At 39.0% G+C, this 13,646-nt stretch overlaps 2 protein-coding genes across 2 annotated transcripts in view; both read right to left on the reverse strand.

The window, feature by feature from the left end:
* The window catches only part of LOC111339843 (fibroblast growth factor receptor 4), a 31,515-nt gene extending 31,491 nt beyond the window's left edge, over positions 1–24 (reverse strand). The window contains exon 1 of the mRNA XM_088760672.1: positions 1–24. This exon is cut by the window's left edge and continues 255 nt beyond it. Within this exon, the coding sequence (XP_088616798.1) occupies positions 1–7 (7 nt within the window). The 5' untranslated portion in view covers positions 8–24.
* Positions 25–6,539: 6,515 nt separating this feature from the next.
* LOC111339844 (transmembrane protein 43) overlaps positions 6,540–13,646 on the reverse strand; it is a 42,394-nt gene continuing 35,287 nt past the window's right edge. Inside the window, exon 10 of the mRNA XM_022946570.2 lies at positions 6,540–6,697. Within this exon, the coding sequence (XP_022802305.2) occupies positions 6,572–6,697 (126 nt within the window). The 3' untranslated portion in view covers positions 6,540–6,571. The remainder of the gene's footprint in view (positions 6,698–13,646) is intronic.

Below are 13,646 nucleotides of genomic sequence, written 5' to 3' on the forward strand. Positions count from 1 at the left end.
CAGCCATAACTTGGGGTGGAGGATTGAGAAATTCCAATGCATCAATACCTATGTACCAAAATATAAATGAAAAAGATGAAGCTTTAACCCATTAATCAACCTTTAAACTATGTTTCTGGCTGAAAACCCAGACGTTCTTTATACTATGTAGCACCCAAAATTATATTGCCGAACAGCTGAACTGACGACTGAAGTCAGTTCAAAGATGGATTTTTCTAAAAATAAACCATTCTTGATGTCAGTGGTAATTTGGTTTTATGCACTGAGTTGATAAATATAAACTTATATATTGGCTGATATACCATATTGGCTTAGCCATTATGGTATATCAGCCAATATGCCATAATCTACAAATATGGCAAGCATGCGTGTCAACTTAAAATTAAAAGGGAGCTAAAAATTTAATAAAATTTAATAATTTAATTTAACGTTTTTAATAAAACAATTATTCCACTCGCGCTTGTTGGATATGAGATGATTATAGCCAACTCGGCGCTACGCGCCTCGATGGCTATCTGTCATCTCATATATCCAACGCGTGCTCGTGGAATTAACTAGCCACCAAAGTTGACATTTTGAGTGTTAATTACCCTTTCATCATTCGCTGCGACTAGCGGCCAACACCTGAAACATAAGACCCAACTTTTTCTCCCGCTATTATTATTGCTATTGTTATGAGCCCGCAGAGTGGATTAGAACTGTACACGTGAAAAAAGCATTATTTTTAAAAAAGGTTGTACTCTTGAGTGCTTTTTTGAACAGTTCTCTTTTCAGTGATCATTTTTATCACCTACGTGTGGATTAGAGCCGTATGCATAAAGAATATAAAGTTGCCTTCTCAAATGAAAACCGATACGAGTGGGTAGGGCCTTAGAATAAAGAAGCAACACACCTGAGTATTCACTTGTAAACGACATCGCCATCAGGAAAACTAAGAGTGGTCGAAGCATCTATCAAGAAATACAAGTTAATTAAATTGTGAAAGGTTACAATTTATAGATTATATTCTGTTTTGTTGGATATGATATATACTCAGCAACATACATAAGTTACCCTTGTGGCATCAATTCAGCAGTTCAATGTTTTACTTTATAAAAAACTAGCTCCAAAATGCATGAAAACTGCACACTCATTGGGGGGCAGGTGGCACAACTAGTAGTTGAGTTGGTTGTGCCTGTCTTTTTGGCGATGATAAGTATACGCAATTCAGTTATACCGTGTAAGCTTGGTAGCGCCACTGCACAATGTTTTTTTTCTAAAGCTCACCATTACAATGCAAGATAAACAATGTATACACCCTTACAAAAGTACCTTTTTAATAAAAAATACGTGGCGTTCAGATTAGACTCAACCCCATCAATTCGGCTTATAACTTTGTGCATGAATCATAAATGTCATAGACTTGTGGCGCATTTTTTATATTGGCCATCCAAGGGTTTCTGTAATTTGCCTAACTATGAAAAAACACACACCAAACCCGTACCAAGAGAATTCCCTATCCCAGAACTTTTTTTTAAAATTTGAAGCCCAAAAAGAATAGATATAAGCCACTCAGTCAACAGAGGTTTCACATCAAGAATTGATATTCCGTTATATATTAAAACTAAAATATAAATTAAACGCAAAAAGAGAAAACAGTTGTTTGGTAAAACAGAAGAAAAAAACTTAATTAACATTCCTGTCACATCCCAAAATGCAAAACATATATACAATAAATGTGTAACAGCAGCACCAGGCCCACTTATATCATACTATTCCAGGTTTGCTGGTCGTTAAAACTTTCATCTCTTTCATTTTGATTCCTTCAGAAAAAGTTTAAAACAAAAACTTTTTTTGCTATAACTTATTTCACGGTCACGGGCAGACTACCAAGCCAGACTACCAACTACCAAGTAAAGATAAAGGTGAGTGAGCTAAAAACTTATTTGCATATTTCCAGACTTACAGATTTCCACTTTGCCAGACCAAGTTAAGATAGAATTTTGTAAGCTTAAGACTCATTTGCATATTTCCAGACAGTGTCTAAACTCAACACCATTTTGTGCCAGTACCCTGGCATTAATACTCGGCCGCTAAGTGTGAACCCGAGTGATCCGGGTTCGAGCCCCAGCCGGGACATTGTGTTGTGTTCTTAGGCAAGACACTTTACTCTCACAGTGCCTCTCTTCACCCAGGTGTATAAATGGGTACCGGCAATTTAATGCTGGGGGTAACCCAGCGATGGACTAGCATCCCATCCAGGGGGGAGTAGAAATACTCCTAGTCGCTTCATGCTACAGAAACTGGAGGTAAGCACCGGCCTAATGGGCCACTAGGCTCGTAAACAGACTTTACTTACACCAGCCAGAAGAGAAATTATGACCAGGATCCATCTATTTCAAGGACTATATAAAAGGTGCACAATGGAGTTCCTATTATCCATGTTTCATAGTGTCATATAAACACCAATGGAAACATCAGGTGAGTTTTTGTGCAAAAAAATTATATCTTCATAATTATTCAAGTGAAGATAACAAGTGAAAACATCATCGTTGTTATGGTTAAATGATAAATTGTGCCGTGAATGGGCAGCTAGGCTTCAATGTATGATATCATAAGACCAGTCTGGCCCCCGCTCACGCAATCCCATAGAAAACCAGGGCCGGAGGGGCTGACGTGAGCCGGTCCGGAAAAAGCCGCCCGGTCCAAGAGCATGTGAAAGGCTTGGTTACAAAAAGATAGTTGGCTCAAGGTGTTGCAAAAAGTGAGTGACAGCAGGGAACCGATAGGAGGAAATAAGTCACATTTTTCGATGAATTGTAAGTTTCTTGTTCTGACTCGAAGAAATAAAGGAGACGTTTTCATTTTAAAATTGTTTTAGTGGTTTTCCCGAGTGCGCCAGTCTTACGCATCCTAATCAGATTGAAACAAAGTTTTCAAACGTTAGTGGTCGTATGATGAAATGCTCATTGAATGAGTTAATCAGTGGCAAAAATGCAAATTGCAGTGTATTTTAAAGACAGGTGAGGAGCGAGGAGCCCCGAAAGGCCTGAGACAAATTTGCGCGCAATTATGCAGCAATGTGTTGACTTGTGGTTCTTTGTGACCTCGACAGAGTTGCATGACAAGCGCGGTGGGATTGGAACGGGATTCTACTGCAAACCGGATGGTTGGCTGAGGTATAACTTAGTTTTGCTATTTCTCCAAACCTTTCTACACTGCATTGCAGACTAAACCTAAGCAGGGACATTATACTTATAAACACCACGAAGCATAGAGAGATGACGTCGAAGGAAGTGAGAAGCTTTAATATCAGTATAAAATCCTGGTAAAAATTCCTTCGACCACATCCGCTGCGCGATGAGGAGGCTCAACGCTCCGCACTCGGCGCGCGTTCATCGCCTCCAGAAATTCGCTCTTAGCGACTTTGAATTGCTGTATTGTCAATATCTTCTTCCAAACCTTGCACTAGGATTTGCTCTTGTATGAAAAATCCGAATAATGATTTTTAATCTCGATCGCCAGTTTTTGCACATTTTGTTTTATTACTATCGTTAGTAGCCTCCAGTTTCAATAGTTTTCTTTGTTTTGATTCACGATCCAATAGGTAAGACATCAAATATAAGTGTTGTCCCATTCGCATCCGCTATTTGGTCTTCAGACTCTTCACACGCTCTTCTTGGGAAAAAGAATTCGCTGCGTGACAAAACCCAGCAACAGCTGCACAGGGGACGTTGCTGCTGGCGAGCCCTAGCGAGGCAGCAGCCTATTCTTTACAATGGCGAGAAAAAGCCAAAATTTGTCGGATGTGAGATCGGAGACATGCGCAATCGATTGCTTTTTTCATATCCGGATACTTGTAATGATATCACGTAAAATGCACGTGGAAACATCAATCGATTTCGAGCAATGCCCGTTGAGGTAAATAATTTGACCATGGAGTTACATTTGCCCATTGAGGTGAAAGAAAAGCTTGCAGTCATAGATTCAAAATGTGGATCGCTCATGGAAGCTAATCATTCAACAAAACGTGGATCGCTCGTTAAAGCTAAACATTTAACTGCAAACTCAAATGACTGTTTGGGCTTTGAAACAAATTCTGAGTCTATTTCATCCGTGGAGAGCATCCATTCGAACGTCGAGTTCAATTGTTTTTCAACCTTTGATTAAAAAAAAAAAAACTTATCGAGCACAACATTAGGTTGTCGTTTGCTTAGTGACGTTGAACATTCCTCAAAATGTGTTGGTCTTACGGAAAGGCGGTTCGCGAGTTTTGAAGGACAAAAGCTTGATTGTGATATTTACAACGTAAAATATGGTGAGCGCCGACAAGGGTTGATCAATGTGAATGACACCCTTTATCCTTGCCTTTCCTTTTGTTCAGCATTGATGAATACTTTCACAACTAACAAGCAGGCAATTGTCATTTTTAGAAATGTCACTTTGACTCTTTTAAGCGAATCAAATGGTTCATTTAATACTTTTGATCCTCATGCTAGGAACGGTGATGCTATGGTAAATTCACCGCAGCAACTGTATTAAAAATTTGGAGATTTGGGTAAACTCGGCGGGACGTTCGTTTGTTCTTTAGCAAATGAACTGACATGTAAATGTTTCGAAACTATGCCTCTGAAGCCAGTATCCACTTTCACATTGACACTACTAGTCGTAGGAAATAATTTAATTAATTCTATCATATCATGCGAGACACCTGAAAGAATTTTCTCTCCTCTTTACGCCAATACGACTCATTAGTACACGACTCGGGAAATAAGAGGGCCAATAACTAAAATCAACCAATCAAAATGCTCTATTGCAGGTCAATATTCTCTCAGTATTGGACAGGGCACTGTCCCGAATGGTCCCGAATGATACCGCACTTGTGTCACTTTGAACTTCAGTCGTATAATAAATCTCTTATTAACCAAGCTTGCTCGGGACCGTACTGGAAGAATATCGGCCCTCGGTCTTTTTTGTACGGACCGAGCGCAGCTCGGTCCTTACTGTCAAGACTTCGGGCCGATATTCTCCCAGTACGGCCCTCACGCTTGGTTAATAAGATAGATATGTATGTGACCTAAAGGCCGTGGGGGTCTAAACAACGAAAAACAGTTCTACAGGTGAAGGGTGATTTTTATTCGGGCGTCGAAAGTAATTTAAGGTCAAACTTGTTTTTATTTTGTCTAGCTGTTCTCGAAAACATGCAATCTACTCTCAGTAAGTTGCATGATTTAAACCATTTATACCCTTATTTTCGAAGGAGCTACGCATGCGCAGCATTGGTTCCTTGGAAGCGGCAGCAGCGGACAGCTGTTTCGCTCTTAGTAGAGCTCGTCAGCACTGCATAGCCAACTTTTTTTTTTTTTTTTTTTTTTTTTATAAATCGATGTTTTATTTACAGAGGTAGTTGATTACTTACAATGGAAAAAGAACAACCCAGAATCGAAACAAAATGGATGATGATCATCAGCGAAGATCACTGAATCACACAGCAAATTGTCAACAATTTAACTACTGAATCATACAAGGATAAAGCATGTTTCATTGATCCAAACGATACCAGAGCAAGAAACATTATTAATAATAATACCTTTCTTAGTGTTTCTCTCTGTCGACCTCTGCCAAACGATTCTTTCCAAGAAAATTGGAGAGTCGCTAAAAATAAAACTTCTGTGACAGCAACAGCAATTTGAAAGAGGATGAAGCTGACGAGTATTTGCATAAAAAGCATATATTTCAGAATCCAATAAGCATTTCCCTTAGACTTTTATCATTTTACTTCAAAGCAGGCCAATAAGGCAACAGGAACATTGTGGGCTTGCAACCACCTGGTATAGCATTAAGTGAGCCTCAACTGAAAGCATTTTATTGAAACAGTTTTTCCCTCCTAAACGGTTTTGAGTTAATTGTAAGTAGATTTCAACTTACTGCTATAGCTAATTGTAAACGCATTTCATGTGTGGTAACCATTACCTTTTGTTGACGCCAGTTTATCTTAAAATCTCCTTTGCTCCTTATCTCTTCCTTAAAATGTGCAAACTAAAAACTACCATTGAATTCATTTGTGATAATGGTGTCATACAGAGAACATCTGTTTCGGCTTCGACACAACTCGGACCGGATCACGGACAGGATCATGAATGGATTACGGATCACGGATCGTAGAATAAAAATATGGATTTAAAGAACATTATGACATTAATATGTTCAATATAGCTTTTTAAAGACATGTTTTGGCATGACTCTAAAACACTTTTAAATATGGCCGATAAATGAAATCGAACCAATTTGGGCATGTTGCGCTAGCCAACGCCAAAAAGTGGGAAAAAGCCGTGCAAAGTATCTTTTTAAAATGAATTTTCCCCTTTTCGTGTAGTTGTAGAAGCAACAGATAAGGAAATGTTTACGATCATTTCAATTTATGACCCACCGACAGCTGGTTACCAACAGTAACCAGCTGTCGGTGGGTCATAAGTTCGCGGAAAACAGGTAACCAGCAGACTGGAAAAGAATAGGAGAAAGCGTTCTTGGTTAAAGTCATGTAAGGTAAACTTTTTCGATCGGTTATCTAAATAGTAAATGGAAGAGATGATCACTTACTCAAAGCGACAAGAATACTGGTCATCATCTGAAATCCAACGAACATCATGACCCAGCCTACCCCCCTAAAAACCCATGTTAGAGCCGTGTTGGCAGACTGTTCGGCTTCAAAAATCTCCTAAGAGAAAAAAAAAACAGTCGATCAATCCATCAATCTAACAAACCCATATTTGAAATTTACTGTATTTTAACACAGAAATGCTTTAGTTACCACTGGTCCCAACTGCATGTGAAATGCTTGTCAAGTATGAACCGAATATGGTAAATATGCGACCCGCCTCACCAAAGAAAGCAGACAGGCGCTTCGTGTACCTGATTTCTCGCCTGTGTCCTCTGACCGATTGCCGGGACGCGCTGCGCAGTCCTTGAAATCAGTTGAGATATTTCTCAAGTGAAAGGGAGGGGGGAAGCAAGTCTTCTTGGTTAAGGATATGAATTACGATTTTGCTATCACGAAAGTGGAGTGTTCAGGTAATATTTTTGCCATTGTCCGGTTTGGGATGAAGAAACGAGGAAACACTCAAAGAGAGAGAATCCTCTGAACATAAGAAAAAATTCCGCACTGTTGGCTCACCTCAGCACTCATTTCCCCAGGATAGAGAAGGTCCAATGAATCGCCAGATTTTGTGTGATAATGTGATAATTTTCAACCTTTTTGTCGGGCTACAATACTGATCTGTCAAGAAATAACGACAACTGATAAGTCTACCAAAAAGTTAAAACTGTTTATTAAATTTCTGCATCACCATTAACGCGAGGACATATAAAATATTATGATGAGAGGTGGGATGCAATCAGGATTTAGGTCTGACAGGGTGGAGGTTCTATTCATACGATTAGCTAAATCATGCCCATAATTGGTCCTTATTTATGATCTAATGCAGGAGAGACATATGGCCGAAATCACCTTGAACTGCGCGTTGTGTGCCAGGTTTTTTTTTACCTCATTTTTCTTCATTTGTGATACGATACTGAACAGACGAACAGAAACATTGAATCTATTCTGATTTTTAGCGCATGTGCATTAAAATATAAAACTGAAAACATACATACATACATGCATGTATGCATGCATGCACGCATGCATGCACACATGCATACATGCACACGTACATGCATGCATACATGCATGCATGCATACATACATACATACATGCATAGTTTATTTGGTAATGCAGGTCAGTTACTGGCAGCATTAAGCCGATGTGGACCTGTGATCCTGTGATAAATATACAATACAGTACCTAGAAGTGATACTGTTTAGTGTGCATACCTAAACTTTAAGTCTGCAAGGGAGACCCTTGCAACTGATAACTCAAATGGAGGCTGCTTAGCAGCATTATAATACTATTTACAATGCTATACAAGGTGGTTCAAAATTTACAGTCAATGGATTAAACCCTTGAACCCCCTAAGAGTAACTAGCATCTAATTTCTCCTTACAATATCACCCCTGAATCACACATTAAGGTCAGGAGAATAAAGGAAATGATCAAAAACTACAGAAAGTCTTGATTGATAAGCAAATTCTCCTTGTCAACATTTTAGGAAAGGTACAGAGACCAGTATGGAGAATCTGTATACTGATGTAAGGTTGTAAAGTGTTAAACCCTAGAGTATGACCATATAATTGAAGGTTACTGAGGACTACTTTCATGTGGTTCTGTGTAAGGTCGTTCTATCTTTTATGTCTGTATATAAAACCACAGTATGTGATCAATCAAATGAATTTAGCTATCTGATCAAGCTGTAAATTTGTGGCACCTCTTCTGCTCTACACAAGGTGGTTGACTTTGTTATTTTACGTTTTCATGCATGAGAGACCGGAGGTGCCAAAGCTAAAACGTAGTGTTTTCCCTTGGTCCTGTCCGTCCAACACTACTTTCCGCACACATACATATTAAAAGAGGAGTAAGAGAATGATACCTTCATTGGATCTCCCAGACCTGAGCCTGCCTTCCCACTTGGCTCAGCATAAGAAAACTGGACTCGCACATCTTCCACCTGTTGATAAAATACATATAAAATTGTCCATAAAACTCTCAGTGAATTTATTGGCTAGGATCAAGTATTTTTGGACCCAGATTCAATACGCGAATTATGTGATTTCTAGAAATGTCATTGCAAAGGATCAATAAAAAATAATGGTCCCATTATGTCAGGATGAAAGTAGTTCAACAACTTGAGTGGGAAAGATTACAAGTAAAATGAAGAGTTGCTTTTCATTCAAATGTTGTAAAACCGGGTTGTGAAGATTAATTGTTCTAAGAAAAATTGAAGGGATCCCAGTGCTCTGAAACTATGAAATCCAGGTGCCCAGCATATGCTTTTTATACTTAGATTCCTGAGTCGCCAAGAGCAAAAGTAAGGCGCCAGGGGCAAGCAAGCGCTGCTAGACCACAGCCCTGGGTCAGCTTTCCTTTAGTGATGGTTATTGGCTGCGGGTCTCTAGCTGCTGTCGTGAGTTGTGATTAGTTTAGCTGAGGGAATATTTTCTCCTGTAAGATGTCACGTTCCGCGTGGAAATTCTTAAAAGTTGAGCACACGAAGGGAGTGTCTGGAAAGCTTGGACCTAAGACCTAAGACCTAAGACCCAGGGGGAAATCATCAAATTTCAGCTTCTTTACTGGGATTAAAGTTTTCCGCATTACTTCAAGTTGTAAAGTGATTTCTCCTTGCTTTTACTTTCTTCTGAGCCGACATTCTGTTTTCACGGAAACTAAAAACTAGTAAACGGTTGACCGTGTTGGTGGGTAATCTGGGGCCAGCACAGCCCTTTTCGTTTCTCTTTGGGCTCTTCCAGTCTTCATGTATGCGGTGATAAATGTTTCAAAAGAATATATGAGAGAGTTGTTGCGTTTTTGACTTCCGTTGAAGAATTCTTTGTCGTAAACAGCCGATTAAAAAATTCCAATTAATTAAAAAATCCCATGACCCCAGATCCCTTCGTTTCTCATTGCAAGGTTTCGTCCGTTAAGAGTAGCAATAAAGGCTATGGGAACAAAAATGGCCTCAGGGCAAAGTCAGTTCCGACAGACCGCTGGCAACGATGGCGCTACGTCATCATTGAAATGAAACACTAAATTGCTTGATAATTGAATTAAAAATTCATAATTGCTTTAAAATTCAACTTCTGTATGAGCGCTAACCATTTAAACCGGTGTTTTTTTTGATGAATTTACGTTGTCTTGACTAGCATACACTGAATAAAGAGAATATTTCCTGATTTGAAAAACAATGGTTCGAGCTACAAATCAAGGAATCATAAACAAAAATTTAACTTTATTCGTTGTAAAATATCAACATTAAGTAAGAATCTCTTGCATTAAGACGCTCACTGTTAACTCCTTTAGAAAGAATACTCTTCTGCAAACTTTGTGATCCAGGGTTTTCATTGATAACAGATCTTTTTACAGTGCTCGAAACTAGAAAAAAATTCAGGTTGTCCCTATTTCAAAAGCCGTGCGACCAAACCCGTGAATTTGGTTGCCCTGATGAATCCTTGGTTGCCCGTTAGAAAAACCTACACATTTAAGTGCACTACTCAAAAAAAAACATCTGTTTCTTCTTCTTGGTGCTGTTAATTACATGTTAACTTTGCCTTTCTACAGCACAAAATAAGCGTGGCTCGAGCTGTACTGGCACTTTGCTCTTAGTTTATTTAGGATAGTGATACTAATATGTAATGTTTTACATTTTTTGAGTTTTCAGACATCTTGACTCAAGTGTCGAATTTGAAATCTCATAAAGAATTAAAAAACTAAGCCAGATTAAAGAACATAGTTTAAAAAAGAACACAACTCAACTACTTTATTCATTGGGCATAGTTTTGTGTGAATGAAATAGTTGTACATATGACTCCTTTGAGAAGCTTCAGAGTATATCATTTTTGCAGGTGGCATTTGTGTTAAAACGGATCATCAGCTGTCCCGGCTGCTGAGCAACAAGCATTCCACCAGATGCACTTGAAACCTTCCTATAGGCAACAGAGGGGGCGTTTTCAGAGAGTTCAGCTTTCATCGCATCTAACGTACTTTTCTGGGTCGGGTAGAATGGTTTTTTTTTTCCATATTTACGATTACCACGCGGTGCCACATCAAACACCAGATCTTCACCATCATTGTCATCTGCTAGGTGATATTGCAGTAGGCATGTATCGTGCAGTATGTTACCACCCTTGTCAGACAAAAAGAAAAGGGAGCGGCACAGCCCGTGTACATTTCTTTTAGAATTGATATGAATGTGCATTTGGCTATCATAGGTTAAAGGGATTTTTGTCTTTGCAGCATGAGATCGGCAACAGATGCATTGTGTAGGAGCTTCTCTTTGGCTCTCATGTAGACCACTGTCCCCCGATCAACGGTGGTGGTCTTAGATGACAAGACCACCTGTGTTTGGATTAAAAAAGACCGAATTTCACCAAAATCAGTTAGTTTACAAGCAATCGGCCTTTCACGATACACCTGCTCAAATTCTTCTGAGTCTGTTGATAAGGAAATGTAATACTGATTACTTACTAGAATGTTCGCCGTTTTCAGGTCTGTGTGGGCTATCCCTTGGTTGTAAAGGTAAGCCAGGCCATCTATGATCTCCGTAACCGCATGATTGACAACTTCTTGAAATTCAGTGCAGTTGTGCTCATTAAAGGAATTCGGAGAGTGCGCTCACCCTTACGTCTTGCCCGAAGATATTAAGTAGTAAACGTACTCCAACAGCATTTCTGGCGGCTGATGGGACACTTTCATGAATTTGACAACATTGCGATGGTCAAGGACATTTAATAGAGCCACTTCTTTCACGAAAAGTTTTTTTTCCTCCGGATCCAGGGCATTTAACATTTTTTTTTTCATGACAACCGTCTCTGAAGGTGTCGATCCTGGCACCTAGTAGTCGGTAGTGTAAATAAACATCGCCAAATGACGCGTGGCCAATACGATCTTTAGGTAGCAGTTTGTTGCAGTCAAACGGTAGTTTGGAAAATATGGAATGCCGGAATTCGGAACCGGAAACAGAATACTCGTAATACCCGGAATGACCGATTAATAAATTTTAAAAAGATAAAAGTAAATTAATAAATAAACAAGAATATTGATGATCAAAAATTAATGTTGAATTCACAACTTAATTAAGTGATTTAATAAGAAATTTTTCTCAAAGGGTCCCAAAAAAAAAAAAAACACTTACCGGCACTGTTCATGGAGATGCACGTATTAGAATTAAAAAAAGTCTGCGTCAGGCCAGTAGCCCATACAGCCTAAGCGACGAAATATTTCTACTTTCCCATCCCCCTGGATGGGATGCTAGTCCATCACATGGTTACTCCCCGTTTTAAATTCGCCTCCACCCATTTACACACCTGTAGGATGTCTAGGGCGCCATGACCATTAGGCCGCCACGCTTTTCCAGCCGGAATCATTGCAGAAGATTAAACAAATACAATATTTCCAATTAGTTTAATAGGTCAATTATAAAAAGCTCCGAACTATTACAAATTAATACTCTACCTTAAATAGTTATTAACCACACATTGGAAGCTATCAAAGCAGCTGCCATTAAGACCAGCCGTCCACAGTTAAAATTGAAAGATCGTCAGTTACTCGACACCTTTTCGCTTTTATTCTATATACCTTGAATATATACCTTTGAATATAAACCTTGTACAGATGGATTCTTCTAAACAGGGTTTGTATTCAAAGGTATATATTCAAGGTATTTATAATAAACGCGAAAAGGTGTCGAGCAACTGACAATCTCTCAATCACTGTAGACGGCTGTTCTTGATAGCTCCCAATGTGTGGTTAATAATTATTTAAGGTAGAGTTTTAATTTGTAATATTTCGGAGCTTTTTACAATTTAACTACTAAACTAATTAGAAATATTGCATTTGTTTAATCTTCTGCAATGGTTCCGGCTGGAAAAGTGTGGCGGCCTAATGGTCATGGCACCCTAGACATCCTACAGGTGTGTAAATGAGTGGAGGCGAATTTAAAACAGGAAGAAACCATGTGATGGATTAGCATCCCATCCAGGGGGAAGGGAGAGTACAAATATTTCGTCGCTTACGCTGTATGGGCTGCTGGCCTGACGCAGACTTTTTCAATTTAATTCTAATACGTGCATCTTCATGAATAGTGCCGGTAAGTGTTTATTTTTTGGGACCCTCAAGAGAAAAATTTCGTATCAAATTGTTTAATCAAGTTGTGAATTTACCATCAATTTTTAATCATCAATATTCTTATTTATTTATTAATTTACTTTATTTTTTTAAAACTTATTATTTTTCGGTCATTCCTGGAATTCCGGGAATTCCGGGTATTCCGAGTATTCCGGTTCCGGTTCCGAATTCCAGCATTCCTTATTTTCCAAACTACCCAGTCAAACTGTACTATACTTTCATTACGAGGATCAGGCTTGCTTGTAATAAGTCGAGGAAGACAAAACTTCCGAAAATTTGACATCGTTGAACGCGATTTAAAGGCTAGGCCATTTTGATCAGTATTAACCTACGATACCTCGTTCTCTCCTCGCGGCGGGAGGGGGAAGAAAGAAAGAAAGTTTTCTTCAGTCGTCTTTTAACATGATAACTGAAAAGTCCAGAATCTGGACTTTCTTCTGATTGGTCACGAAACAAAAGACAACATTAAATCCTGATAGGTTACTTGAATAGAAGTGTGAGTTTCGGAACCGGAGCGATTTTTTGTTAGCTAAAAGTGTTAGTAGTTAGTAGTAGTTATTTTTGTTAAATGTGTTAGTGGTACGAAACAGGTTAAAATCTTAGTTCTGGGCTGGCCGACTTTCAAACTTTCTTGACAATATCAAATGGTTAAAGCGTTACGCGCGATAGAAAGCAGCCGTGAAGGAACTTCAGACGTCAAATGATTTTTTGGGTGAAATAATTCTTTCGACACCTATTATCTCGAGTGCCTCTGGGTTATATAACTTTCGACACATCTCTAGACTCACATTTATGGCCGGCTGATGAATAAAACCAATAATTTCTACCCGGCAAAGAATATCACTCATCTGGTGGCCTTGCTGCCATTCGATTCCCGACAGATGCCATAAA

Source organism: Stylophora pistillata, chromosome 5 (assembly GCF_964205215.1).
Source record: "Stylophora pistillata chromosome 5, jaStyPist1.2, whole genome shotgun sequence".
Classification (NCBI taxonomy): Eukaryota; Metazoa; Cnidaria; class Anthozoa; order Scleractinia; family Pocilloporidae; genus Stylophora; species Stylophora pistillata.